Source organism: Mirounga angustirostris, unplaced genomic scaffold (assembly GCF_029215605.1).
Source record: "Mirounga angustirostris isolate CCGP_5_RB_7025 unplaced genomic scaffold, mMirAng1.0.hap1 SCAF_7, whole genome shotgun sequence".
Lineage (NCBI taxonomy): Eukaryota > Metazoa > Chordata > Mammalia > Carnivora > Phocidae > Mirounga > Mirounga angustirostris.
This window is the reverse complement of record NW_026991715.1, coordinates 9,297,298-9,324,728: the sequence shown is the minus strand read 5'-3', so window position 1 is coordinate 9,324,728 and position 27,431 is coordinate 9,297,298. Positions and strand designations below refer to the sequence as shown.

At 45.9% G+C, this 27,431-nt stretch overlaps 2 protein-coding genes, 1 long non-coding RNA gene and 2 other non-coding genes across 6 annotated transcripts; 1 reads left to right on the top strand and 4 right to left on the bottom strand.

Annotated features, from left to right (window-relative positions):
• Positions 1 to 860: 860 nt before the first annotated feature.
• Positions 861 to 5,441, bottom strand: RACK1 (receptor for activated C kinase 1). Its single transcript, XM_045890801.2, has 8 exons — positions 5,200 to 5,441; positions 3,981 to 4,152; positions 3,292 to 3,439; positions 2,973 to 3,068; positions 2,444 to 2,554; positions 1,894 to 2,034; positions 1,374 to 1,484; positions 861 to 977 (listed from the first exon to the last, which is right to left on the bottom strand). Exons 1-8 carry the CDS (start codon positions 5,306 to 5,308, stop codon positions 912 to 914), a joined length of 954 nt encoding a protein of 317 aa, XP_045746757.1. The 5' UTR covers positions 5,309 to 5,441; the 3' UTR covers positions 861 to 911.
• On the bottom strand, positions 3,596 to 3,674 carry LOC123836684 (small nucleolar RNA SNORD96 family). The gene has a single exon (XR_006789023.1). It is a non-coding gene; the product is annotated as a small nucleolar RNA SNORD96 family (small nucleolar RNA).
• Positions 4,835 to 4,902, bottom strand: LOC123836723 (small nucleolar RNA SNORD95). The gene has a single exon (XR_006789044.1). It is a non-coding gene; the product is annotated as a small nucleolar RNA SNORD95 (small nucleolar RNA).
• Positions 5,442 to 5,512: 71 nt separating the features above from the next.
• Positions 5,513 to 17,798, top strand: LOC135365333 (uncharacterized). The gene is made up of 2 exons (XR_010412952.1): positions 5,513 to 6,686; positions 13,495 to 17,798. It is a non-coding gene; the product is annotated as an uncharacterized LOC135365333 (long non-coding RNA).
• TRIM52 (tripartite motif containing 52) lies at positions 10,309 to 27,038 on the bottom strand. Of its 2 annotated transcripts, none has more exons than XM_054511116.2 (3): positions 26,733 to 27,038; positions 17,908 to 26,475; positions 10,309 to 13,235 (listed from the first exon to the last, which is right to left on the bottom strand). In XM_054511116.2, the coding sequence occupies exons 2-3, from the start codon at positions 18,682 to 18,684 to the stop codon at positions 12,921 to 12,923; spliced, it is 1,092 nt and encodes a 363-aa protein (XP_054367091.1). In that variant the 5' UTR covers positions 18,685 to 26,475; positions 26,733 to 27,038; the 3' UTR covers positions 10,309 to 12,920. The 2 variants fall into 2 exon arrangements, with proteins under 2 accessions (XP_054367091.1, XP_064451857.1); XM_064595787.1 differs by lacking the exon at positions 10,309 to 13,235 and adding an exon at positions 15,039 to 15,158.
• Between the last annotated feature and the right edge of the window lie 393 nt (positions 27,039 to 27,431).

The window sequence follows — 27,431 nt, the reverse complement described above, 5'->3', positions numbered from 1 at the left end:
GATGAACAAAAACAGGATGAGACAACATTTTTTTCCATAGTAAGCCAGTTTCTCTAATGTGATGCCAAAGAACAGGACTAATTGTACCTTCTTGTGATAACCTGCCTTTTGCACTGGTCACATTTGGTGAGCCCTCTTTCTCAAGCATGACCTTATTCCCATAGACTGATACTCATTCCCTAGACCCATCTGAATGACCTACAGTAGTTGTTTTTTTACTGGCACCCTCTTCAGGATGCACTTGAAGATGTTTGTTTGCTGCTATTGTGGCTTTAGGACTATGGTTTTCCCAAGAATCTTCACATTTCCAAAGTCTTTCTGTGTGATTTTATCTAGCTGAGATACCATAAAAGTTGAAGCTAAAGCCAGAGATCTCATTACCATTATGAGCTGACAGAAAAGGAAATAGAAGATCTGTACAGGCTACATCAACATGCTGCATGTTACTTACTTACCCACCACTTGAAGAAAAAAGTCAGCTGTGATTATATTTACAAATACCTGCAGACCACTCTGTACAATTTTTAGTGTCTAACAATGGAAGAAGTAAAAATTATTAAGCAGCAATTCTTCTAGTGAAGAGTTGCTTCATCATAGATGGATTCAAAAATCTCCAACAAAAAGACCCAACTCGACAGACTAACCTGAGGAGTTTCAGAATATTTGTTTTGTAATCGGGCTTTGAGGAATGACAAAATGCCTATTTGTTATTTCTTTATAAGCTAGGACTGAGGTTTTACTATTCCTGAAGAACATTTTCTCCAGGCTTAAGGGAGGCCTAGAGGATCTATACTCGAGACACAGGATATTGTGATGTGGCATAGCATTACAAAGTAGCTTTTTTTATCAGAAAAAGACACTTTCTAAAAGTCAGAAAACCAATGTTTTATTCCTAGAGCTCTGCCATATTTCTAGCGGGTGCCGATGGTCACCTGCCACACACGCACCAGGTTGTCTGTGTAGCCGGCAAACAGAGTCTGCAAGGGAGAAAGGACAATGATAGGTCATGTCAGAGCCACAGAACTCTGCATTTCTAGTAATAAAGATGGCCTTTCTTTTAAGATCCCCAATCTCCTAACCACCAGGTTGCAGGCAGTATATATTCCTAGAGAAGCCAACAGCTGGTATTAAGGATTCATACTTTTGTAAAATGGTTATCTAAGGTGTTAACTGAAGGCAGGTAATCACTGCCTGCTAGATCAATTTTCCTTCCAATTCGGGAACATGTACTCTATTCACTGGCACAGCTAATCTGGTCCTCCCAAATCACCCTGGCTAATTTTGTCATTTTACTTTATGTCAAAGACACACCAAGAGCATAAAGGGAGAGAGAAAAGGTAGAAGCCAAGTCACTTAAGGAGAGACCTACTTACCTGACCATCAGCAGACCAGGCCAGAGAGGTACACTGGGGTGGCTCTGCCTTGCTGCTGGTACTGATAACTTCTTGCTTTAGTTCATCTACAATGATCTTGCCTTCCAAGTCCTGGGGAAGGAGCAAAATCAAGATAAGGAGGGACTCTGTTACAAGCATTGGCGGGGAGCGGGGGGCAGGCAGGTAGAGGTTGAGGATGTTGCTGAACAGCCTAAAATGCACAGGCGTGCCGTGCCGTGCCTCCCTTCCTCCCCACCAGAACAATCTAGACCAACATGTCAACTGTGCTGAGTTTGAGTAAATTGTTGTAATTTGCCATCCCCTTTAGTAGACAAATATCTGCCACCACTGTAAATCCCAATCTTGGGAAGCTGTTAACTTGCTCTTCCTTGATCTCCACTGATAGCCCCATGGTTGTTCAGGAAGCTTGAATCCCATCAGTGACATATGAGGAAATCACAACATTGCCAGGGCTCAGAGTACAGCCAGGTGCTCGGCCTTAACTATAGCCCACACTCACCCAGATCTTGATGCTGGGGCCCGTGGCAGCACAGAGCCAGTATCGGTTAGGACTGAAGCACAGGGCATTAATGATGTCCCCACCATCAAGTGTATAAAGGTGCTTGCCTTCGTTGAGATCCCACAGCATGGCTTGGCCATCCTGGAAAGATAAGGAAAGGGAATTAGGGCAATATGAAACCTATTCCAGATGTTAATCTCAACAGTCTCAAAATTCTGTCCCTCCCCCCACAAATGTCCCAAAAGCTAAGGATTCAAATACCAATATTTCTCTCTGAAAGCCTTTCCTTTCATGCAGGAAACCTCACCAACGCTACGTCTCTGACAACTTCTAAATAACTACAATCAGTTCTAAAAACTGAAACCTACTAATCAATAGCTTCAAGAAACCAGCTTTACTGAAAATAATCTTTTTGTTCCAAACAGTATGCCTTATCTATGTCATTTCTAGAAAGCAATCTTAGGAAATCTTGGACTGCTATCTCATTATCATAAGTATTCTTTCTAAAACACCGTCCCCCACTGAGTAGTAACTCCCAGTTCCTGAATACCTTCCCTCCAGAAGCGCAGAGGGATCCATCTGGAGAGACAGTTACAGTGTTCAGGTAGCCCGTGTGGCCGATGTGATTGGTCTTTAGCTTGCAGTTTGCCAAGTTCCATACCTAGGTTTGGGAGGTTGGGGGGTAACAGGTGAAGAACCTGGCTCTGAATCCACTGGGGTCAGGAGGGCTCAGGACAAATGAAAAAGGCATGGCACCTTATTTAAAAGCATTCCAGACAGGGTGGCTATTTTTCATTCTATCAGTAACAAAAAGGTTAAAAGAATTTGTCTTGGTCACCCAAGGACAATTAAGATTAAAAAAAATAACAAATGTTCTGTGTGTTGCTTTATGGGGGACACTGGGCTTAATTAGCTACTTCAGAGAAAGTATTAAAAACTAATGGTCTGTACTTAGAAGACAGCCATAGTAAAAGCCAACTGAGGGACAAAGCCTTCGAAGTTAGAGCCTATGACCACCTGGGAGGCAGTGGGAGAATATTCTGGCTGGTAAAGGCCCTACACCCTGGTTCCAAGCTCACCTTGACCAGCTTGTCCCAGCCACAGGAGACAATAATGGGATTGCTGCTATTGGGTGAAAATCGGACACAAGATACCCACTCCGAATGGCTCTCGTCCTGCAGAAGACAGAAATCAGGAGAAACGATCCTGGTCCCCATGAAACCCACCACCCCTTCCCTCAGTTACATGGGAAGTATTCACACCCCCAGAACCCAAATCTTAGTATTAACAAAACCCTTTAGAGTCCAGGCCAGGCTTGAAATCACCACGTACTGGCAAGATGAGAAGAACAGGAGAGAATCTTCAACATGTGCTTTCTACATGTGCCTTCACAGTTACCTGGACAGTATACTTGCATACACCCAGAGTATTCCACAGCTTGATAGTTTTATCTCGGGAGCCAGAAACAATTTGCCGGTTGTCGGAGGAGAAGGCCACACTCAGCACATCCTTGGTATGTCCTACAAATCTGCGTGTGGTGGTACCCCTGAAGAGGAGGACTTGGTCAGTCTCTAAATGCCGCAAACATCCTTCACATCAGACTATTTCCCTGGCCTTTTCGTCTCACTGGAGCTGCCATTAATCACATGAGTCTGGACATGGGTCTGATCACAACAGGCCCACGGTTGAGCATATGCCAGAGAATCCCTTCAGAATTGCAGGACATGTCCTCACTCCCGCATGGGGATTGGCTGACAATGTCATCTGTCATCACTGGGATCCTCCATTATGCCTGACCATCCAAAGACTGAGCTCCCAAGCTTACCAGCTTCAAACACTTGCCAACTCCCCGCCACAGTATGTGGCAAAACTGCTCAACCAGCCCACTCCTAACAATTCTGCCTAACTAATTAAAAAGCAGCAAGGATGGAAACCAAACAAATCCAACTATCTTTTCTAGGTACTCTCTTGCCCTACAGTTCCCACAATGAACCTCACTGTCCCTTGGAAACCACCTCCCAACACATGTACATCATTTCTGCCCAGCTTTTTCCCAGTGCCCCAAAGTTAATCGACCAGCTACTTGCGTTGTGAGATCCCAAAGACGAAGAGTTCCATCCCAGGAGCCCGAGAGGGCAAACTGGCCATCTGAGGAGATCACCACATCACTAACAAAGTGGGAATGGCCCCGAAGAGCACGCTGCGGGATGCCATAGTTAGTCTCATCCCTCGTCAGCTTCCACATGATGATAGTCTTATCTAGGGGAGGTAAGAGAGAAAACCCAGTGAGGAATCCCATAGCCCCTTGCTGATCTACTGGATAATCCAGGATCCCTCAAGTTCATTGGTGGACATAAAAGATAACAAAGACACACAAAGGTGGAGGAGAACCACAGGCTGAGAGCCGTTATTAGTCAAGGATAAGTGATTGGCTATTCAAAAAACAGTCAAGTAGAACTGAGTAATGCCATAAAGATTAAACTCAGGGGTACAGAACTTTAGCAGATTTTGGATGCTCTTTTCTAACATTCAGATCAATTAAACATCTTTTTTGAGTCTGAGATCTGAGATCTAAAGCATAAACACTACTGCTTGGGTGTGGGAAGACTAGCTGTGAGATTCTTAACAATTGCTGCTGAGGGCTGCCACAAGTGCTGAATTTGGAAAAGTTGCTTTACACGCTACCAGAGTGGATGCTTTCAATGAAACATGTTAGACTGAACAAGCTTTCCAATTAAGCACCAAACATTACCCCAGCCTCAGCCTACTTTTAATAGTGTGGAGGCCAACAAAAGGCACAAGAGGCCTCGAACCGCTGCCAAGTTCAGAGAATGAAAAAACCGAAGGCAGGGGGGAAAAAAGGCACGGGCCAGCAAGGAGACTGGAGACACGACTTTCCCTTGGAGTCCATCCACTACCCACTAAGCACAGGGCCGGGCAGAAGCTCAGAAACAGCCTCTGGATCTCAGCACAAGCACTCAGATGGCATGTTGGGATCATCACTGCCCCGCCCGACCCCGCAGGCTTCTGTGAACACTCAGGCACACCTGCGAGAAGGTGGGTATGAAATAAAACTCCAACCCTGCAATCCTCCTGCCAGCCACGAGCTAATCTAGGTCTCCATCTCCGCCAAGTGGGAATGCCTCACGGGCTTATCCGGGCTGAAGCCTAGGCCCGGGTCCGCATGCCCCAACTCACACCGGGACGGAGTTTTCCAAGCCGCCAACTCGCGCGCCACTGGCAACGCCGGGCGACGCGCGCAACCCACTCATCCCTCAATCCTTTGCCCCGCACCTTAGCCCGTACCTCGAGAGGCGGACAGTATCATGTCCGGGAACTGGGGAGTGGTTGCGATCTGAGTCACCCAGCCGTTGTGGCCCTTGAGGGTGCCACGAAGTGTCATCTGCTCAGTCATGGCGGCGGCGAGTGCGGATGTCGCCGCGGCGACAAGGATGGAATTGGATAGTTCAGAGAGACCTGCAACACAGCCACTACCGCCCCGGCCCTGCGGAGGAAAAGGGAGAAAAGGCCCCCGCCGGAACCGGAAATACCCGCCCGTTCGAGCAAAAACGGCGGCCCCCATAATGCACTTCTGCTTAAGATGGCGGCGCCACGTAGGGCAAAGGGCGAGGTGAAAGACAAAACTTCATGGTTCCCTCGCTACGCAACAGTTTGGCAGTGCTATACAAAAACATGCTGAAACCAACCCCACCAAGCGTTTAAAAAGGCCCCTCAAACGTACACTGGGGCATGATGTGTAAGAAGCGGAAGACGGTAAGCGCACAGCATATTCCCATAAGGATCGCCCTGCGCCTTCACTGCCCCCACGTGGCACAGCGCGAGCCCCGCCCTTTCCGCTTGGTGCCTCGGAGGGCGACGCTGAGGGAGCTTAATTTCGAGGTGAGAACTGTGAGTAACGGTAAGCAATATGAAAAATATGGTAGTCAGCTTTTAAAGTACACTGCTCAGGTGAACTACTAAACCCTGACAGATTTCCATCGCAGTGGACAGCTGCTCCCTCAAGAGGTTTTTGCTCTGAGGGAATTGACTGAGGCACTCCCTGTCCGGAAGGACTTAGTCCAGGCAGAAGTTCAGACAGGAATGGGTTACGGAACGAAAAATCAGCCTGTGGGCTGCTTGTCGGCCACCCAGCTCTCGCCGTGGCAGGAGTGCGGAGAGGCGTCGCAGAAACTAGAAGGAGAGGAAAGGCCTCCGGGTTCTGACTTCTGCGGACTCGGGTCGAAAGCCGGCTCTGAGCCTCACCACCTCACAGAAAGGTCGGCCGGTCTGCGGGTCCAGGCGTGCCCCCAAGGAGGTGCCCTCAGACTGGGAAACAGTGGAACGTGGTTCCCGGGCTGCCTACCGGCCTCCCATTTAACCGCATGGTATGTGAATATGTGGTGCCTCCCACTACCGCACATCCTTGGTATTAAGAGATGATGCTGGCAGATAGCGCCCTTGTCACAAATTTTTTTAAAGGGGGAGAGGCACAGACCAGGGTGATAGCAGTCGCTGTCATCTATGCAAAATAAGGGGAGATTATACATACGTATTTATTTTGTTTGTAACACGTATTTTCACATCTGTGAAACGAGGTTGGAAATAATAGTACCTACCGAAAGTGGTGTTGAGGAGAGTAAATGAGTTAAGATAGGTTTAAGCGTCCAGAGCAATGCCTGGCAGAGTAAATGCAGGCAAACTTAAACTACCTAGCTCTTGTTTTAGGTCTTGGGGGATACAGCTGTGAGCAAGACGGTGAGGACTTGGTGTTCTTGGAGTGTACATTTGATGGGGTGAGTGGAAAGCAGATTGAGAGGGAAATTGGAGCAAAGAGGAAGGAGAAGTAGGAGACAGCCCTGTGGATATATGGGAGGATAAGGTTCCAGTCAGAGGGACCGAATATGACGGGGGCGGGGCGAGGTGGGGGGCGGGGAAGGAGTCAGTGCCAAAAGTCCTGAGCTGGAGTTTTGGAGCTGCTGAAAACCAAACAGTGGGATGGAGGTGAGGGGCAGTTGACAGGGCCGGCAGGCGTGGAGAAGGACTGTGGCTTCTCAGGGTGCGGGCCTATGTTTCAAGGGTCCCGGTTGTGTACATCACTTGTCTTTTCTCTTTAGCAACACTAAACTCGAACTGCACCCCGACTCACATGTTTTGTTTGTCCTGTGGTCATGAGAGACCCCTACCTTCACCCACACCAATATCCAGCTCGCTGTTCATAGCTCGGGTCATGCCAAGTACTCTGGGCGGTTGGGACAAATGGGGAGGTGAGAGATTCGGCGCATCTTCAAGTGGAGATGCGCAGTGCAAACACTCACTCCCCTGGCTGTTGGCCTGTACATGCAGAGGATTTGCTCTCAGTTCAAGAACACACTTCCTTTATCTCCTACCTATACTCTCTAAAGAGATCATTCCTTAGTCATATTTACCCCTCGAGAAACCTCATTTGGCTCTCTGTTTTCTTGAATGTTCCCACGGAGCCCCTGTGGAATCAACATCCCTGAGGTAGGGCCAGGAGTACAGGTTTATTTTGTTTGTTTGTTTATCAGAGAGAGCGTACAAGCAGGGGGAGTGGCAGGCAGAGGGAGAAGCAGGCTCCGTACTGAACAAGGAGCCCCATGCGGGGTCATGACCTGAGCCGAAGGTCGTCGCTTAACCGTCTGAGCCACCCAGGCATTCCCAGGAGTGCAGGTTTAAAACGAGCCTCCCAGGTCTCAGGCCTGCTCTAGAACGCGACCTTTCGGCACCGCCCGGCCCTTTTCCAGAAACGGTTGGTTCCCAGGCTAGCCCCGCCCTCCCCAGGCCCCCTCTGGGCGGACCCCTTCTTCGAGTCCTCCCCTCGGGCTACCGAGACCAGACCGAGATTTCTGTAGCTGTCTTTGGCTTCCCGCAACCCGAGGGCCTCGCCCTACGCCAGCCCCATACTCTTTGAGACGGTTCTGGCAGCGCCCCCTCCTGTTGGGCCGAGGCAGGAACTCGGGTTTTGCATTGGAGCCCACCAGCACCGATCTGGCAATGCCAGTGGAGAGGGAGGAATGGGATGTAATGGACTTCCGGACGACCGGACCACAGGATTGGGCTTTCCACCTCGGAAGTTTTCCTCCAATCAGTGCCTGGCCTCCCTTCTCTTGGAGAGGATGCCGGCAAGCCACAAAACCACCGAGGGGCCTTCCTGAATCGAGGGAGGCCTGGCCCTGAGTCTCCGGACACTTTGGGTGTAGTTGGGTGCAGGGGTTGGGTGCAGGGACCGGGTGCAGCGGGAGCCTTCCCCTCTTCAGCCCAAGCTAGAGTTAAGCCCCATACATGCCTGCTTCCCTCTGGGGCCCCGCAGCTCCCTGCTAGGCGTATGGGCCCACCTGGACTACTCACTCCTCAAGCCTGGCCCCTTCCAGTGGGATGACTTCTCTCGGCTGCGGGATGCATCTTAAGAATAAGCCGCCTGCTTCCCATAACAGTCTGCTGCCTCTGTAGGCATCGGTAGGGCCTCTGGGCCTTTTCATTACACGTGTCTTTGATCTGGCCTCTGGGAGGTGGAAACCTGCTGGAGGGCCCCACCTGACCTTGGGAGAAATTGGGGAAAGTTAATCTGCAGAGTCTTCTTTGTGCTCCTCAGGCCACCCCTCTGGTAAGTTCCCCACCCACTTCTGGTCCCATCCCTTGGGCTGCCCGTCCTCTCCCATGTCCCCACTGGTACCACCTTCAGGCCCAGACAAGGTAAACAAAGGAGAGAAATTGGAAATGCTCTTCTAAGGAAGTCTGTCCCTGGGGTGCCTGGGTGGCTCAGTCGTGAAGCGTCTGCCTTCAGCTCAGGTCATGATCCCAGCGTCCTGGGATTGAGCCCCACATGGGCTTCTCTGCTCATCAGGGAGCCTGCTTCTCCCGCTCCAGCTCCCCCTGCTTGTGTTTCCTCTCTCGCTGACTCTGTCAAATAAATTTATAAAATTAAAAAAAGGGGGGGTAAGTCCTTCTCACCATTCCTTTTCTGCTGGGAATCCCTAAGATCGACACAGCTGGAAGAAGCCCCTCTCGTTTCCCTGCTAGAGGCCTATGACCTCTTCTAGGAACAGAGGCCTCTATTCCCTCCTGCCAGCATTCAGGAGATGAGACAGGTCTTCCCTTCCATGAGGTGGTGAGGATTATTGTGGGTGATAGGTGAGGGGCTGAGGGAAAGGGCTGTGGCCAAGACCAGAGGGCCTCTGTCAGCTAAAGCAAGTGGCTTCCCTTCATTTTGCTGTTCCTCTGCAGATTCAGTGTGGTTGGCATTGGCATGCCCCATACTCCTTTTGTGGCTAGCCTGGCTCTCCCATGCTCTTCCAACTGTCAGTTCTCTCCCACACAGAACACACACATTATTCTGCCTGGAAGGCCCACCATATCCCACCCTCACTTTTCTTAGTTAATCTAAGTTTCCTTCAGGTCTCAACTTAGGTTGCCACATCAGGGAAACCCTCTTGTGACCCTCAAGTCTAGGTTAGGTTCCTTGTTTCATGCCCTCATGGTGATGGTGTTCGGGGCCTTCACAGCACTTAGTTCAATTTGCCCTTATTTGAATCCCTCAGGGCTTTTCCTCAGTGCCCTGAGGTCAGGGACTGGTCTGTTTGGGCTGCATTTGCTGGTGGAGGGTTTGGTTGTGGAAGATTCTAATCTTGGTGACTAGCGTCATAGGCTAAGTAGTTAAGGGCAAGTAGTTAAAGGGTGTTTCAGGCAGAGGGATCACCATGGGGAAGAGGTGTTAAGAGTGGTTTGCATGCAGAGGTTTGGGAGATGGTTTCAAATGGGAAGGTAGGATAGAGTGAAACCCAAGGTGATCAAGAAGCCCCTATCGAGGAGTTGACTAGTAAGGAATTTTGTCCTGAAGCCTAGGACTGTCTCTTTAGGATTATCGTAATCCCTCTCCTGCCTAGACTTGATTTTGCTGACGGTCATTTGTTGTCAGAGTGGAGGGTAGGTCGGAAGAGTGAGACTAGAAAGAAGAGTTTAGAAGCTGGACAGGAGGATCTGTAGGAGAGTCATGAGAGTCCTATAAAAGGAGGCACTGAGAACTTCCTACTGGCCTTATGAGTGAGTCAACATTTCATCTAATCCATATCTCTCCTCCCTACCCCACCTTCTTCACTCCAGTATCTAGAATTGGGCTCTGATTATAGAAACTATTTCATGATGAGACCTAAAGAATTAAGTTTAAAAAGGTTGGAAGGAAACAGGGGAAGTTCTATTCTTAGGTTCTGTTCCATTATTCCTGGTGAGAGGTAGGGATGTGATCTTAAATCAATGCCGGGAACAGATGTTATCAAAAAACCATGTATCATTTCTTTATGTCTCTTGATAAATATTTAGTGTCCATCTTAGGCAGAAATCTGAGGTCTAACAGTCCCCTAGAAAGCTGCTAAGGCATTCTGTTGTGTTTTCCCTGGGAGATGGACTGTGGGATTCCCCAGACCCTAGGTGCTTCAGCAGATATGCAGTCAGAGGTTGTGGAAGTGGGCATGACCCAGGCAGGTCTGGACTGTAGTCCAGGCAGAATTATAAACATGCTAGGAGAAGGCAAGCCTCTAGCTTGTTAAAGGATTTAGAACACCATTAGGTGGTAGGGAGAAACAAAAGGTGACCCAGGGTGCCCTTTTTTTCAGCTTTTTACCTGGAAGAGAATTTGATAAGAACTAGGGTTGGGAGAATATGTTGAAATGGAACTTTGAGGCTGGCTACTTACCACAAGATAAGAAGGCTGAAGAGGAAACAGTCCTTCCTGCTCATACTTGGGTTAAATAACCAGAGCTTGCTGAGAAATTCCATCCTCTGCTGGAGGGGGAGAGAGAGGATTCTATGTGCTTAAGAAATGCAGACAGAAAGGGGGTGTGACCTCCAGTGATCCTCTTCCAGGTGACCTTTGTCCTTCATTTTTGTGGGGCCCTGCTTGGTACCAAGTGGAATTGTCAATCAGAAGTCTCTGACCAACTCTGCATCTGAGTCCTTTAGGATGGGGTAAAAGATTAGGAAGGCCTAAGCTATGGACGAATAAGAATAAGCCCCTTCCTGTTTTTTAAGGCTATTTCTAGCTCATTTTCCTCCTTTGGGAGGGATAGAGGTGGGGAGAAGAGTAGTAACTCTTCCTTCCTTCTTTGCTGGTCTACTGTCACATCTCCTCCTCCAACTTCTCACATGCCAAGATGAGCTATTTCCCCCTGCCCAGGGTTCTCAGACTGTACCTCTGAGGACTATGGTTCGTGGGCAAAGACTATATCATTAAAAGTTAAATTTGTCACCACTTTTAGTTCTCACAGTCTCCTCCTTTTCAGCCCCGTTATTCCGAAAACCTCTCACTTCCTCTTTTCTCATTATCACTACCAGTACAGACTGCTTTCCCTTCTAGGACTCCATGATTTCTTTATCACCCTGTCAGGATTTAGGTGTGAGAGGAGAAAGGGAAGAACCCACTTACCTACTTTAATGCTAGGTTTTGCCCCACATCCCATTGTCAAAAAGTCAGGCACCAAATAAAACCTTATTTATTCTTATATTCCTCCTATTTTGAGGCCCCAGCCCCGGCTCTTTTTTGGGAAGAGGGTAAAACGGTTTGTTTTTTAGCTACTTCCTATTAGAGTTCTCCTCTATCACATTTCTCACATGTGATCCACATGAATCACAAGTGGAACTGGTTCAAGACTGTTTTAGTCACATTTTTAAAAAATACAAGAAGGCCTTCTTTTAAATATTTTCTTCTATGCCCCAAAATACCACCTTTGAGCCTACCTCTCTTGATTGGGAAAAGAGAGTTCCCACTTCTTTTTCATCTTCCCTGTGGACTTGCTTCTACTCCTGAGAGTCCTAGAAAGGACCAGAATTCAACCTGTCTTATTTCTATGGAACTGTACAATTCATTGTGATTTGACAGCCACTAGCCATGTATGGCTATTTCAAATTAATTAAAATTAAATACAATTAAAAATTCAGTTCCTGAGTTGGACTAGACACATTTCAAGAGCTCAAGCTCAAGGTAGCTAATGATACCTACTACATCAAACAGCACAGATTGAGAACACTTCCATTGTTGCAAAGTCCTTTTAGACCTGGTACAGCAGGCTGTCTTATGTCCCCCTATTTGTTACCCTATTTTAGCAGTTGGTAAATGTAATAACCTCACTATTACAGGATAACTTTCGGGGGCGGGGGGTCAGGGATTGGGGGTGGAGAATAGCATAGAACTCTAGGTCCTATAAAGATTTCTGGAGGCATGGCATAGGGGCCAGAGGTTGATGGCCAGTGGCAGGAGACCTAGGTTTTAAGGAAGTGCTTTAGGAGCTGATGTTATATGTGTGATTCCAGGGCCACACACACCAACAGGAACAGACAGGTTCTGGTTTTATAAGTTCTGCATAATACTTAAAAACCAAAGCAAAAAAAATGACTGTCAAAGTGATTGGCTCTGCTGAAACTGATGTTTGCTGAAGTGATTGCCTTACTCATCATTTCTAGATCTTCATTTCATATACTGCTTTATCTGTCATAGCCCCTGTTCTCCCAAATGGCAGTGACAGAGGCAGCTCTGGTTTAAAAAAAGGTCTGCTGACTCTGCCACCTGCCTGCCAAGAGCTGGGAGAAGTATGAGTCGTATCAATTAATCCACTAAGACTGCGTTTAATAAGGTTCTAGCTAGGTGGAGCTATTCTTCCATTCAACACTTTTAAACATGTAGGTCAGTCACTGGCTATAGGACATATGTAAAGCTGGTAATGGCACATCTGTGGATTTGACCACTTTCCCTGAGTAGAGACCAATGGTTCTCAACCACGGATGATTTTGTTTCTCTCACCCCTCTCCACAAGACATTTGGAAATGTTGGGAGATATGTGTGGTTTTCACAGCTGGTGGGGGAGTGCTACTTACATCTGGTGGGTAGAGTCCCGGGATGCTGCTAGGCATCCTACAGTGCACAGGACAGCCCCCCTCCCCCGAAAATAATTATCTTACTCAAAATGTCAATAGTGCTGAGGTTGAGAAACATAGATCTAGGCTACAGTGTGGATCAGTTCTTAAAAGTCCCGACTACTCATAAGGTCCAGGCTCAGTGGGATAATAATTAAGGCTAGCAAGTGTCTATTAAATTGGGAAGGAAAAAAATTAGGAGTCAGTGGAACTGTGGCCTCCATAAAACTGAAGGGCAGGTATAACTGGAGTGTGTTTGACTGCACTAGAAGGCTAAGAGCTAAGGTCATAGTGCAACTGGAGATGAGGATTTCAGATGTGTAGCAAGTCTGTGTAAAGATGAGGTCCCAGGTACAGCCACAGGAGTAGCGAGGAGCAAGTTTAAACAGTCTGACTTGTGATACAGCAGTCAACAGCTGAACCTAGTAGGGAAAACATTCATTAAACAGATGAGTATCTGGTGAATATGAATATACCAGTTTTTCTCAATGTTTTTGTAACCCATAGCTCTACTTCTCATATTACCTAAAAATCTCACATTTTCCCACCTTCAGTGCTATTTAAAATTTCACAATTAAGTATCATGACTAAAAATCAAAGCAACGGTAATTTTGTAAGGCAAAATTTATTCAGATGATGTGATAACCCAGTCACTGTTAAGCCTTAACTTTTCTTTCCTAGGTGGTGTAGAAGATGTAACAAAACACAAGCTGCTTTAACAATACTCTGGTACTGCTTTCTCCGCAGAGCTAGATATACCCCCTCCCCCCAAAAAAGCTTTTAAGATGTAAAGAGAAAACGGAATGAATTCTTCTCATCTTTTTAGACATTTTATATCCCAATTTCTCTAGAGTCTTTATCTGGAAGTTTCTAGTCAAAACAATCAGACTTTTGAGTTCTACATACTCCTCTTGAAGTTCTTTCAGTGAGGACCAAATATCAGTGAAAACATTCTTTCCAAAAGCTACCACGGGTAGATTTTAAGAACAACGTCAAGAACAAATAGTTCTGGATATTTCATGTTTTTTTTCTTGAAATAACTTTTATGAATCTAGTCCTTCAAAGATGGCCAAGCAAATTGGACATTTTTAGTATAAGTTTGCTATGTGTAGCTGGATTTTTGGTAAGTTTTGCTTAAAGTATTTCTTTTTTTTTTTTTGCTTAAAGTATTTCAAAACAAGCAGGGATGTTGGTGCTTGCATTTTGACATTTCATGGTCTATGTGTTTTAAGCTTCAATGCATTAAATTCTGCTGAAAGTTTTAATTTATGAAATTTTAAAGTACAGATTCTCTTTAGGTGGTGTTTCAAAATCAGAGGGTTGTTTTGTCATTGGTGTTCCAAAATCAGTTCTGTCCATAAATTCAGCTGAATACAGTTGACAACCAAGGAACCTCAGTATGTAACAGAAAATACTCTTCAACAGCATTCTGAACAGATCTTCAAAAATCAAGGCAAACTGGGATTGAATCTACCATTTTTCACAAAGGTTAACTGACAGAAAGGTGAAGATTTCCAGTAGATTATGGGCCAGTTGATGGAAGCTGATGCCTGGTGGTGATTGCTACAGTACATCTTAAACACAGTTTTCTTCAGTTTTTGCCAAAAACCCAGATTTAAAACACTACTGTAATGGATACCCTTATAATATTATAGTTTTCCTCCAACTCAGTTCATTTGCTACAGCTTCAAAAATACTGTCTTTAGTGGTCAAGTATTAGGCTTATGAAACCAGCACACTCAAGAGTTTTTAAAGCCTATTTTAAACATAAGCAAAGCACATTTTTATCAGATTCTTCTCAACTAAGCAAAGAAGGCTGAGCTGATGTTTTTAAAACATGAAGTTTGATATACTCAGTCATCAATCCAGAGTTAAGACTGCAGAAGTAGATGAAGAAAGTCTGGAATTCCTCAATTTCCTCTCAAAGTTGTGGCAGCACTTGGAATGCTAGGCTTCACAAGTTTCTCCATTTTTTTCTCCTTTGCAATTAAAAGGGCTATTTAATACTATGCTTTCATAGCCTTTGAAGATTGCTGTTAATATTCCAATACTGTCCAATCTTAAAGCTGCAGAGAATTGTGCTTTGCAGAATACTCCACTGTTGTTATAGCATAAATTTAACAGTGTTTGGCATGGTGTCACTGCCCAACATTTTCAGGTAACTCAGCTGAAGAAGTTCACCCTATCTTCTGCGTCATAACGTGAATATATACTTGATAAAAGCCTCAAAAAATTTTTTGGCTGCCATCTTTACCTACCTCAAAGGAGAAAACAGAAAAAGGAGTACCGATGGTGGAAGCATCTGGTCCTTCTTGGAGAACGATGAGTGATTTTATTGGCGGCAGCTGGGTGGCAGAGCAATATAGGCATCCAGTTATGCCTGAGCCCCAAGAAGTGAAATCTTTGTTCATTTCCTTTTTATACACCCATCTGCCGCCTAAAACCTGACACCATTTAATGGTGCCCTTGGTCAAATCTATAAATGATCTTACTTTCATAATCCTCTGATTCTAGCTTGAAGAGTCAAGATGAACTCTAACTCATGGGATGGACAAAATGGGAGATGCAAATAAGTAAGCTTTTCAGAGCTAAAAAGCCTCTTTTTATACAAAATTAAACTTTAAAAGAACATTGACCTCAAAACAACATAACTATCTTGGATATGCTATAAAAATAGCAGTATGTTCCCACCCACAGTGAACATCTGCAGCTACCCAACCTGTCATACCTCATTAATTATAGGCCTTACTCTGAATGCTGCTTGTTCTATCTTTGTACTCCCACCAGCCAAGGAGTTCTTTCCAACTTTATTTCTTATGAAATGTTTTTTCTTTTTAACATTATACACTATAATTTTGTAAACTATAACTCTTCGCCATATCTGCAATGCTAATATAATTTGTGAGGGAGAGAATGCCTTTCTCTCCTATTCCTAAAAATCACTGACTATTCCTTGAGTCTGTGAGTGACAACACTCTACTCAGTCCCTAAAACTAAAAAGCATGCTTACCTCCAAAGTAGATAAAAAATGTGTTGAATTGGTAGCTGACAAAAATTCACTGTACCCAGAACTGTGTGATGGATAATGCATAATATTAAATAAACCATTATACAAAAATAGTTTATTATAATGATTATTATTATGAGAGTTTATTCAGTAAAATTCTAAATTATGCTACTGTAATGTTATATGTTGAGCAATGAAAGGCAGTAACAAAACTATGTCATCAATTACTAAGTTTATACATACATAAAAAATTTTTACCTCTTCAATGTAATTCCTATGTTTGGCAACACCATCTACCTAAATTCTGGTATATGGTTGAACATAAAAGTTTTATTTCCCTTTAAATATTCTATATTTTGAAAGGGTTTATCCCCAATTTGTTTTACTTGGTTTTGGGGTTTATATTTACTGGTATGCTTTATAAGTAAGAGTGTTCTCTGGCTTCCCTGGTTGAAAAGACCATCTCTTTTCTCCTGTCTAAATTGGCTTTCAATTAAAATTTCAGTTTTGAAATCCTTTCAGAAAATTCTAACAGAGGATTGAAAGGTTACGTTCTTACATCAGCTTCAGTGTACTAAAACCCAGAAGTACAGGACATAGTTTCTCGGGGCAGCAACCTTTGTTACCCTGGGGAAAGCATGGTGCTAGGGTTTGTGCTTAAAGTCAAGTTCGTTTGATGAAATTAGCAGTGATTTGTAGTTAAGATTTGTGTCTTATGTGTCCACTTACCAGTAACTGTAAGTTGGAAGAGTATGATAGTAGCTAATGTACGATGTCTTAGGACAGTGTTCTGTTTATGTTTTGACTGCAATCCAGAGTAAGCAATACATTTTACTCTCAGACCAAGTATACACACATGTACATAAATTTAAAAGTTTCATAAGACAGTGTTTACCTTAATATGTTCCATGCACTCTGATATATTCTGTTTAATATTAAAATAATGCTGGGCATGACCCATTTATTTTAAGACCCACTAATTGGTCAACCCCCACAATTTGAAAACCACTGCTATAGGAGAACATGAGGAAATATTTTATAAACTGTAAAGTACACTGAAATGTGTATGCAGCTGCTAATGAATATCCAGGATAAGACTTTTACGGGCCTGAGACATTCTCTCCTTCCTTGGGTACTGCTAGGAGTCACATTCACCTAGGCTTTTGGTAAGGAAGACAGTATTCAAACTGTCATTGAGACAACTCTGTAGTAACTCGGCAATGTATTAACCAAATCAGAACCCAAAGAAAAGAAGACAAGTTAGAGGAATATGAAAAAAAGCATACATCTGCTTAGTGCTTTATGGTTTATAAAATACTTTCACATACATGATCTCTTAATCTTAAGCCTAGGGGAAAATAAGCTAAGAGGTAGAGACCTGCCCAAGATTAGACAGTAAGTGGCAGAGCCAGGTCATCTGTTCCTAAATCCCTCACTCCTTTCACTGTGATAAAATACCAGGAAAGGAGAGTGATCAGGGCATGAGGCTTCTGATCCATCAAAAAGATGTTTATGTCCTCTGCCTCCCTCTGTAGGGAAAACAGACCCTACTGATGGGTGAGGAAGCAACCTCAGACTTTGGGAAGGGGGTGTGTCCAGTTGCACTTAATTTGTCCAGGACTCAAACCTGGCATTTCAGCCTATCAATACCAGTCATGTTTTTTTGTATGTGTGTTTTTTCTCCAGTCATCTGTTTTGACACTGCTCTGAGTTCCCAAATGTCTATTATCTACAAGTATTATGGCTTTCCATTCCTATGTGTTAAGGGTCCTGGGATCTTGGTCACGTACACACTCAGGACTCAACAGAGGGAAATCAAATACTAGGGATATGTCACCTATACTCAGATTCAAAGGGAATAACAGTAGTAAGCTTCTGGTGACTGTTGTGTCTTTGCTTAGCTTCCCCGGGGAAGCCAGTCGGCCTCAACCAATTTGTCTCCTTTCTCTACATATGCCCATCTCCATTATTGTGCCCTCATCTCTCACAAAAAAGAGGTTCAACTAGCAAGTACCCATCTCTCCCAGCTCCCCTTTTCTCTCCGCTCCCTTCAACCCCTCACCCTCTTTCCCCCTTGTGCCTCTCACCTTGTACTCCTGCACCACCTCCTCCAATGGCACCACACTGTGCTGTTTGTGGCTCCTGGATTCTCTGCACACCACACAGATGGCCTCTTTGTCCACCTCACAGAAGAGCTTCAGGGCTTCCTGGTGTTTGGAGCAGATGCCCTGGTCATTCCCCCAGCTTCCTCGATAAGGAGTGGGGCACATTTGGCGAATTATCTGGACCATGTTGGCCAGCTGCAAGTTGGGACGAAAGCTGCGACGTGTAAAGCTCTTTCGGCACTGGGGACAGGTGAACTGACGTGGAGGGGCCGGAGGAGGCAGGTGGGTGTCAGGATACAGCTCTTGGTCGTCCTCATCGTATTCTTCCATTATCTCCTCTTCTGGGTAGACGTCAATTCTCAGGTCATGTCTCAAGCCTCCCAGGTAATAGTCCCGGTCTTCCTCCTCCTCTTCCTCCTGGTCCACGTTGTCCCAATTTCTGACGCCACCGTCACCAACCCAGAGTTCATCATCTTGGTCCTGGAACACCTCCTCATCAGCATTGCCCTGGTACAAAACCTCTCGAATAGAGTTGTCCCATCCACCGATGGCCCCCTCCACATCGTCGTCCTCCCATTCATCTTCCTCCTCTTCCCTGTCTTCCTCATCTTTGCCCCACAGCTGGGTCACACACCCTCGGCAGAAGTTGTGCCCGCAGCCTATGGACACAGGATCCTTGAAGTAATCCAGGCAGATGGCACAAACCGCTTCCTCCTGAAGGGTCTGCATGGGGTTAGGAATAGTGGCATAGCCAGCCATTTTAATGCGCAGTCTGTGTGTGTGGATGCCTCAGCTCGGAGCTGAGGAGCTGGGGGACTGCTTTGCGGGCCTGCCTCCAAGCTACGCTTGTGACCCAAGGCTGTTCTCAACCCTGCTCTTCCTCCTCAGGCCCGCAGAGATGCCTTCCTCCCTTCCCTCAGGCTTTTTCCAGCTCAAGGCGCGAAAGCCCGCGGTCCAGACTCAGCCGCCCTCCAAGGGCAGCGGGGGCTGAACCAGGCTGCAGCCTTCACTTTCCTTTGAGGCTCAACTTGCAAACCCAGATCCTGACGTTTCTTGCTTCCCTCCGGGTTTACCCGATCCAGCGGCGTCCTCCTCAGGTGTCGACACTCCTCACCCAGCCCGAGGCGACAGAAAATGACGCAGGCGCTCTAACCCACACTCGGGAAGGGGTAGACTGAGCCGACGGAGGACCACATTCTCTATGATGCCCCAGGGGACGCCACAGCTGGGAGCCCGGCCGGCCATGCAGCCAGCCCGAAGAAGAAAAGACTAGTGAGAATAAGTAGAGGTGGAAAGAATCAATTTAAGCCATTGAGCGGCTTACCGCCGCTCCAGTTAGCCAGATACATGAGATTCGGCGGTCTCACCGGAGCCGGTACGCAGGAACTGACCCAAAACGGGGGGGAGTGCGGCGGCCAAGCTCGAGCTCTGGTGCACTTCCGGCCCTTCTAGCCGGAGACCTTTGTGGTAGTGAGAACGTCTTCTCAGAGGCTGCGCTCGGGGGCGGGGGCGTGCGCTGCAGAAACGCAGCGAGGTGGGGCTTGCGGTGGCGCGGAGTTGCTGTGAGGGCTAAGGATCTCGCGTGGGGGCTCGCGTGCCTCCCAACTTTTCTCCTCAAAACGGTTAACCCCTTTATTTTTATATTTATTTATTTGAGAGACAGAGTGCAAGCGAGAGAGTATAAGCAGAGGGAGAGGCAGAAGCAGGCTCCCTGCTCAGCAGGACCCTGGGATCACGACCCGAGCTGAAGGCAGCCGCTTAACCGACTGAGCCACCCAGGCGCCCCCAGTTAACTCCTTTAGTGCTGCCTGCAGAGCCTCGGCCTCCTAGCCCTGATCTCTCCCGCGACTTTTACTTCTATGTCCATCAGCACTGTCCTGCGACCACTTAGATACCTCAGACTCAGCATGCCCTACACTGACTTCTGTAGATCTTTTTTGCCTTCATTGATAATGCTTCCATTCACCGTCCACTTACCTATCTATGCACGCATGCATGCATCCATTCATCCACCCAGCTACCCATTCATTTTAATTCCATCCATCATATACATACATAACCCATCCATTTATCCATCCACTTTACAGGAACAAAAATGTAAGGCATGATCAATCCCTTCAAGGAGTTCAGAGTTCTAAGTGTGTGGTTTTCCATAACCCAAGGTTTTACAAGGTTTACTCGACCCTCACTAAGAAATGCACTGCACATGTTAATCCAATACAGACTTGTACATATATAACAGAAACAGAATTTCCCTTATGGCATTCAAGGCACCCTGATATGTTCTGTTCTATTTTCCCTAAGTAAGATGCTGTTCAAGATCCACTGGTATGATTGAACCCCTCATTAATTGGTCACTGTTTGGTTTGAGGAACACCACCTGCCCTAATGGAATCTTCAAGGCACCCTGGAATCCCTCCTCTCCTTCTCTGGGCCCAAACTTGAATCGTAGGTTCTACAGAGCAAGGATGGTAAATGTGCTGTTAACATTGTACATGCAGCTTCTCTATCATAGTGCTGATGGACATATAGCAAGTACTTCTTACATATCTGCTGAGTAAATAATGAACAAACCCAACAAATTGCAACCATCAAGTCCTGCTGATTTTTATTTCCTCAAATCTAGGCCACCTTCTCTGTCTCTGTTCCTGCCATCCTAGATCTGACCCCATCAGGTTCTGGCTGGACAAAAAGTTTCCTAAAGGGTCATGTGCACTCATTTCAGTCCATCCTGCAGCCAGCAGAACCATCTGCCTGAAATGGAAGTCTGACACACACATGCCAGGCTGTTGCCTCTATGTCTTTGGGCATATTCTCCCACCTAAACGGCTTTTGTCTCACTGCTTCACCCAGATATAACTCCCTAATTATCCAGGTCTCTGCCTAGGCATAATCTGAAGGAGATTCTTCCACGAGGCTGGTCCCAGGCTGTTTTAGCACCCCAAATCTGTCACTTTCTGAGTGACCTTGGATTAGTTTCTTAACAACTGTGCTGCCATATCCCCATCTGCAAAATAAAGATGATAGTGGCACACACATTAGGGTTGTTGTGAAGTTGGTATTCCAATTCCAATTATTGACATCCGTAATTAGAACGGTGCCCAATGGGGTTATCCCCATTACCTACCATTATATTCCTTTCCTGTAGTAGACAAGCCATAGAAGAAACTCACCCCATCTCCTGTTCTCTTCCTCTTTGAATAGGATCAAGAGATTGGGACAGTCTGGTGAAAAGTAGCCCACCATCTGTCGTTTAGTGGTTCTGAGAGCCTTATGTTTGGAGAGGGAGGGAGTTGAAACCCAGCCTTGACATGCCTACAGTAGGGCACCTACTGGGAGTGTTTGTTAGGAAACTAACAAATTCCCAGTATGCAATCTGGGACACTTCCCAGAGGTCCTGACTGAGCCTGAGGAGCCATGAGGGAAAATCTGAGCAACAAGAAGTGGAACTGTGTTTCAGGGCTGGAATACTCACCCATCTCTGAATGCAGGTTCTACCTTACACAGCAGCAGCTGGGGAGCAGAACAAGGGAAGAGGGGGCTGCTCAAAAGCAAATTCTTGCTTGCCGTTGGGGGGGGTGTACTGAACCCAGGAAGGAAGGAGGAGAGCTGAAGGAAAAGAGCAAGGGGGAACATGTACAGGGAGAAGAGGGTGAGAGAAGGCTAGAGGGAGCATCTTGGAGGAACTGGTAAGACTTAAAAGGAGCATATAATGGATACCCATTCTGAAGAATACCTAGGTGTATAAGAATCTTTAATACCTATTTCTTTTATCTTCTCTAAATTACCGTTCCTCATATCCAAGTGCCAGCTGGAAGGGGCTTCTTTCATATTCCCTCAGGTTGTTGTAAAGCCTCTCTTTCCGGGTTAGAAGAGAGGCTTGGTTTTAAGCCCCCTTGCAAGCCTGGCATCCCTGCAAAAAGGCATGCTCCTATTTGCAGGACTGCTAGCTGTCTCTTGAATCCAACTTGGAGCTGTGGGTTGTCAGAACAGGTGACCTGGCACACCCAGGGCATCAGGCCACTTTCTCAGGGCATTGGGAAAATGGCAGCGGTGGGGGGTACTCACAGGCTGGAGCTTAGCAATGGTGGTAGCTGCTGGTGTATTTTTCACAGGACTTGCAGAAAACGTATCCATGGAAACTCACATCAGCTTTTTTTTTTTTTTCCCTAAGATTTTAAGTAATCTCTACACCCAAGGTGGGGCTTGAACCCACAACCCCAAGATCAAGAGTTGCATGCTCTTCCCACCAAGCCAGCCAGGCACCACTCACATCAGCTTTTTTAGGCTGGAGAAGCCCGCACAAGAGTTCAGGTGCAGGGGCACCTGGGTGGCTCAGTTGGTTGAGCGACTGCCTTCAGCTCAGGTCATGATCCTGGAGTCCCTGGATCGAGTCCCGCATCGGGCTCCCTGCTCGGTGGGGAGTCTGCTTCTCCCTCTGACCCTCCCCCCTCTCATGTGCTCTCTCTCTCTCAAATAAATAAATAAATAAATAAAAGGATTCAGGTGCAGATAATTTTTTTTCTTCTTTTTTTTAATTCATTCGAGATACAGAGATACAGAGAGAGAGAGAGAGAATACGAGCAGGGGGAGAAGTAGAGGAAAGGGGAGAAGCAGGCCCCCCGCTGAGCAGGGAGCCAGACGTGGGGCTCAGTCCCAGGACCCTGGGATCATGACCTGAGCCGAAGGCAGACGCTTAACCATCTGAGCCACCCAGGTGCCCCTTCATTTTTTTAAATTATGTTCAATTAGCCACCGTATAATACATCATTAGTTTTTGATGTAGTGTTCAATGATTCATTAGTTGTGTATAACACCCAGTGTTCATCCCAACATGTGCCCTCAATACCCACCACCCAGCGACCCAATCCCCCCACCCGCCTCCCCTCTGAAACCCTGTTTGTTTCCCGGAGTCCATAGTCTCTTATGTTTCATCTCCCTCTCTGATTTCTCCCCCTTCAATTTTCAATCCCTTCCCCTATGGTCCTCTGTGCTATTCCTTATATTCCACATATGAGTGAAACCATATGATAATTGTCTTTCTCTGACTGACTTATTTCACTGAGCATAACCCCCTCCAGTTCCATCCGTGTTGATGCAAATGGTAGGTATTCACTCTTCTGATGGCTGAGTAATATTCCACTGAATATATGAACCACATCTTCTTTATCCATTCGTCTGTTGAAGGGCATCTTGGCTCTTTCCACAGTTTGGCTATTGTGGACATTGCTGCTATGAACATTGGAGTGCATGTACTCCTCCTTTTCACTACATCTGTGTCTTTGGGGTAAATACCTAGTAGTGCAATTGCTGGGTCTAGGGTAGCTCTATTTTTAACTTCTTGAGGAACCTCCATCCTGTTTTCCTGAGTGGTTGTACCAGCTTGCATTCCCACCAAGTGTAAGAGGGTTCCCCTTTCTCCACATCCTCTCCAACATTTGTTGTTTCCCGTCTTGTTGATTTTTGCCATTCTAACTGGTGTAAGGTGGTATCTCATTGTGGTTTTGATTTTGTATTCTGCCACATTGCTGAAAGGACCACCTTTGCAGTATCCCATAGGTTTTGGACCGATGTGTTTACATTCTCATTAGTTTCCATGAATTGTTTAAGTTCTTCCTTAATTTCCTGGTTGACCCAATCATTCTTTGGTAGGATGCTTTTTAATTTCCACATGTTTGAATTCCTTCCAAATTTTTTTGTGATTGAGTTCCAGTTTCAAGGCATTGTGCTCTGATAACACGCAGGGAATAATCTCAATCTTTTGGTATCAGTTGAGGCCTGATTTGTGACCCAGTATGTGGTCTATTCCAGAGAAAGTATGCTCGAGAAGAATTAGCATTCTGTTGTTTTAGGGTGGAATGTTCTGCATATATCTACGAAGTCCATCTGGTCCAATGTGTCCTTCAAAGCTCTTGTTTCTTTGTTGATCTTCTGCTTAGATGATCTGTCCATTGCTGAGAGTGGAATGTTAGGATCTCCTACTATTAAATGTATTATTATCAATATGTTGCTTTATTTTGGTTAACATCTGGCTTATGTAGTTGGCTGCTCCATGTTGAGGGTACAGATATTTACAACTTTTAGATTTTCTTGTTGAATAGACCCTTTAAGTATGATATAGTGTCCCTCTACATCTCTTACTACAATCTTTGGTTTAAAATCTAATTTGTCTGGGCGCCTGGGTGGCTCAGTTGGTTAAGCGACTGCCTTCGGCTCAGGTCATGATCCTGGAGTCCAGGGATCGAGTCCCGCATCGGGCTACCTGCTCAGCAGGGAGTCTGCTTCTCCCTTTCCCGCTCCTCCCTCTTGTGCTCTCTCTCTCAAATAAATAAATAAAATCTTTAAAAAATAAAATAAAATCTAATTTGTCTGATATGAGAATTGCTACCCCAGCTTTCTTTTGAGGTCTATTGGCATGATAAATGGTTCTCCATCCCCTCACTTTCAATCTGGAGGTGTCTTTAGGTTCCAAATAAGTCTCTTGTAGACTGCATGTGGATGGGTCCTGTCTTTGTATCCAATCTGCAACCCTGTGCCATTTCATGGGAGCATTTAGGCTGTTCATGTTGAGAGTAACTACTGAAAGATATGAATTTAGTGCCATCATATTGCCTGTAAAGCCCATTTCTATAGATTGTAAATTTCTGGTCTATGTTACTCTTGGGGTCTTTCTACTTTTATAGAATCCCCCTTTATTATTTCTTGCAGGGCTGGCTTGGTGGTTACATATTCTTTCAGTTTCTGCCTGTCCTGGAAGCTCTTTGTCTCTCCATCCGTTCTGAATAACAGCCTTACTGGATAAAGTTTTCTTGGTTGCATGTTCTTCTCATTTAGTACCCTGATTATGTCTTACCAGCCCTTTCTGGCTTGCCAGGTCTCTGTTGACATTATTCTGATGTTCCTCCCTCCGTAGGTAAGAAATCTCTTCCCCCTAGCTGCTCTCAGGATAGCTGCCTTGGCTCTAAGATTAGCAAGTTTTACTATTATATACCGGGGCATTGGTCTATTTTTATTGGTCTTGGGAAGGGTCCTCTCTGCCTCTTGGACATGAATACTTGTTTCCTTCCCCAGATTAGGGAAGTTCTCAGCTATGATTTGCTCAAGTATACCTTCTAGTCCTCTCTCTCTCTCCACCCCCTCAGGGATCCCAATAATTCTGACTTTGGAACATCTCATGGTGTCACTGATCTCATGGGCTTCTAGTTGTTTACCCCTATCCTTGACTTCCTTCCTTTCTATCAGCTTATCTTCTAGATCATTAATTCGTTCTTCTTTCTCATTTGCCCTAGCTGTTAAGAGTATCCAGTTTAGACCACTTCCCTTTCATAGCATTTTTAAGTTCAGTGCAATTAGATCTCATTTCTGCCCTTAGAGATTCTATATTGTCACAAATGTTTTTTTCAAGCCTAGCTAATGATTTCATAAGTGCTACCCTGAATTCTATGTCTGACATCTTTCTTATATCCATATCTGTTAGCTCAGTGGCAGAGGCCATTGTCTCTGGTTCTTTTCTTTGTTGGGATTTCCTCCTCCTAGTCATTCTGTTGAGGGATGGTTGAGGGAATGTACAGAGTCCAAAATACCAACCACGACCCAGGCAAGATGCACCCTAGGAAAATCTGGAGTGGTCGGAAGCCACCACTGAAAAAACAAAGCCAAAATGAAACCCAAGAATAAAATTTATAAAATTAAAAAAAATTTTAAATTATAAATTTTAAAAAGGGGGTGAAGAGAAGGGGGGCTATAATCTCTCAGTGTGGGCAAAGTAGGATGTTTCAGTTCTTCTTGGGTGTATTTTGTTCTGTTTGTTAGAGGACACTACTTCCCAGAAATCCAGGGAAAGTAAAACTGGTATATATATAAAGGTAATATTGAATGGGGAAAGGACTACACTAAAGCATATATCTGTAAAAAAATGTAGGTGTGAGAAAGTACAAGTTAAAAAGCTACTATGAAATATAAGTTGATATGTTGAACATCTAGCTGAAATGAGAAAAAGGTAAAAAGAAAAAAAAAAACAGAAGAAGCGTAAGAGAAAGAATAAAAAGAAAAAGAGAGTTGTATCTGAAAAATTCACAAGCCATGAGGCAATGCCTGGAGCTCAATATACTATTTTCCCCTGGTGTTGGGGTTTTACAGTTTTTATGGGGCCCCTCGGGTTGTTACCCTCTTGTTCTTCCAGCCTATCTTCTGGGGGAGGGGCCTGCCGCGCTGTTTCTCAGGCAACCCGGCTTGGTCAGAGTTGCCTGGGTGGTGGTGGAGGGGGAATGGGCTCCTTGGAAACCGGTTTTTTGAGTTTTTGAGCTTTTGTTCTCTGGTGGCTTTCAGCGCCTCTTCCGCCTCTTCTGGGGGTCAGAGCAAAAATGGCTGCACCCAAACCTCTGTCCCGGAGCAGAGAAATCCGTCTGCTCTTCTCTGAACCCTCCAGAACACACAGTCTCCGTTTCTGTAAGCGCCGGTGACAACCGCAGCCTCCCCACGGTGCACGCTCACAGCAACCTTCACAGAGGTCGACCCAGGGGCCCCGGCCCGTCTCTGCCCTTTGTGCCTCTAAAAGAGCGAGTGGTCCCGGTTCGCGCGCTCGCCACCAGGCCCCCCCCCGGCGTCCCTCCCACCCCAGCTCCTGGATCCTGTTTGAGCCCCGCTCTAAAGCCCTGCCCGGTTGGAGTGTTTGCCCCTTTTGGAGCAGGACGCTTTCTGCGCTCGGTTGTTATAGCACTTTCCCGGCACCAGCTTATGGTGGCTCCCTCCCGCTTCTGTTTATCTTCCCATAGCTGCCCGCAGATTCACGATTCAGCCCTTCCTACCTCGCGCCTGGTGGCGTTTTTCTGCTTGTAGAGATCCAGATGTATCTTCTTACATCTCAGGCTGGTTTCGTGGGTGTTCAGGATGGTTTGGTAGATATCCAGCTCAATTCCGGGGACCAGTGGAAACAAGGTCGCCTACTCCTCCGCCATCTTGCTTCCCTCCTCCCAGTTGCAGATCATTAAATGCCAGTTTATGGTGATGAGGCAAGCTCTTGTTACACCGACACTGGGAGCATCTGTCAGAGGTACTAGAGAGGCAGTCTAGCATTGGCTAGGTTGCACAGGGGTTGTCAAATCTGGCCCTCGGTTTCTTTTTGCAAGTCCCAAGAAGTAAGAATGGTTTTTAAATTTTAAAGGAGTTATTTAAAAAAATAAAGATGAATATGTGGTTGGAGACTGTATGTGGCCAGAAAAATCTAAAATATTTACAATCTAATACTTTACAGAAAAAGCTGATGCCTGGGCTAGGATGCATGGAATAGAGGACCTCCAGAGTGCCTTTTGATGTTGGGATTCTGGCTTGTGTCTCTCCTCTGGGTTCAAGAGTCAGGCTCTTCCCCTACTCCTAGCACTCCCTTCCTCAGTCTGATTCCAGAAGTCCTGGCTGGACAGGGTGAGTGTAACCAGTGGGTCTGCCTTGAGTCTGGTTGTGGGTTTGTGGCTGGTTTCAGTGTTACAGACTCCAGGAAATACTGGTGG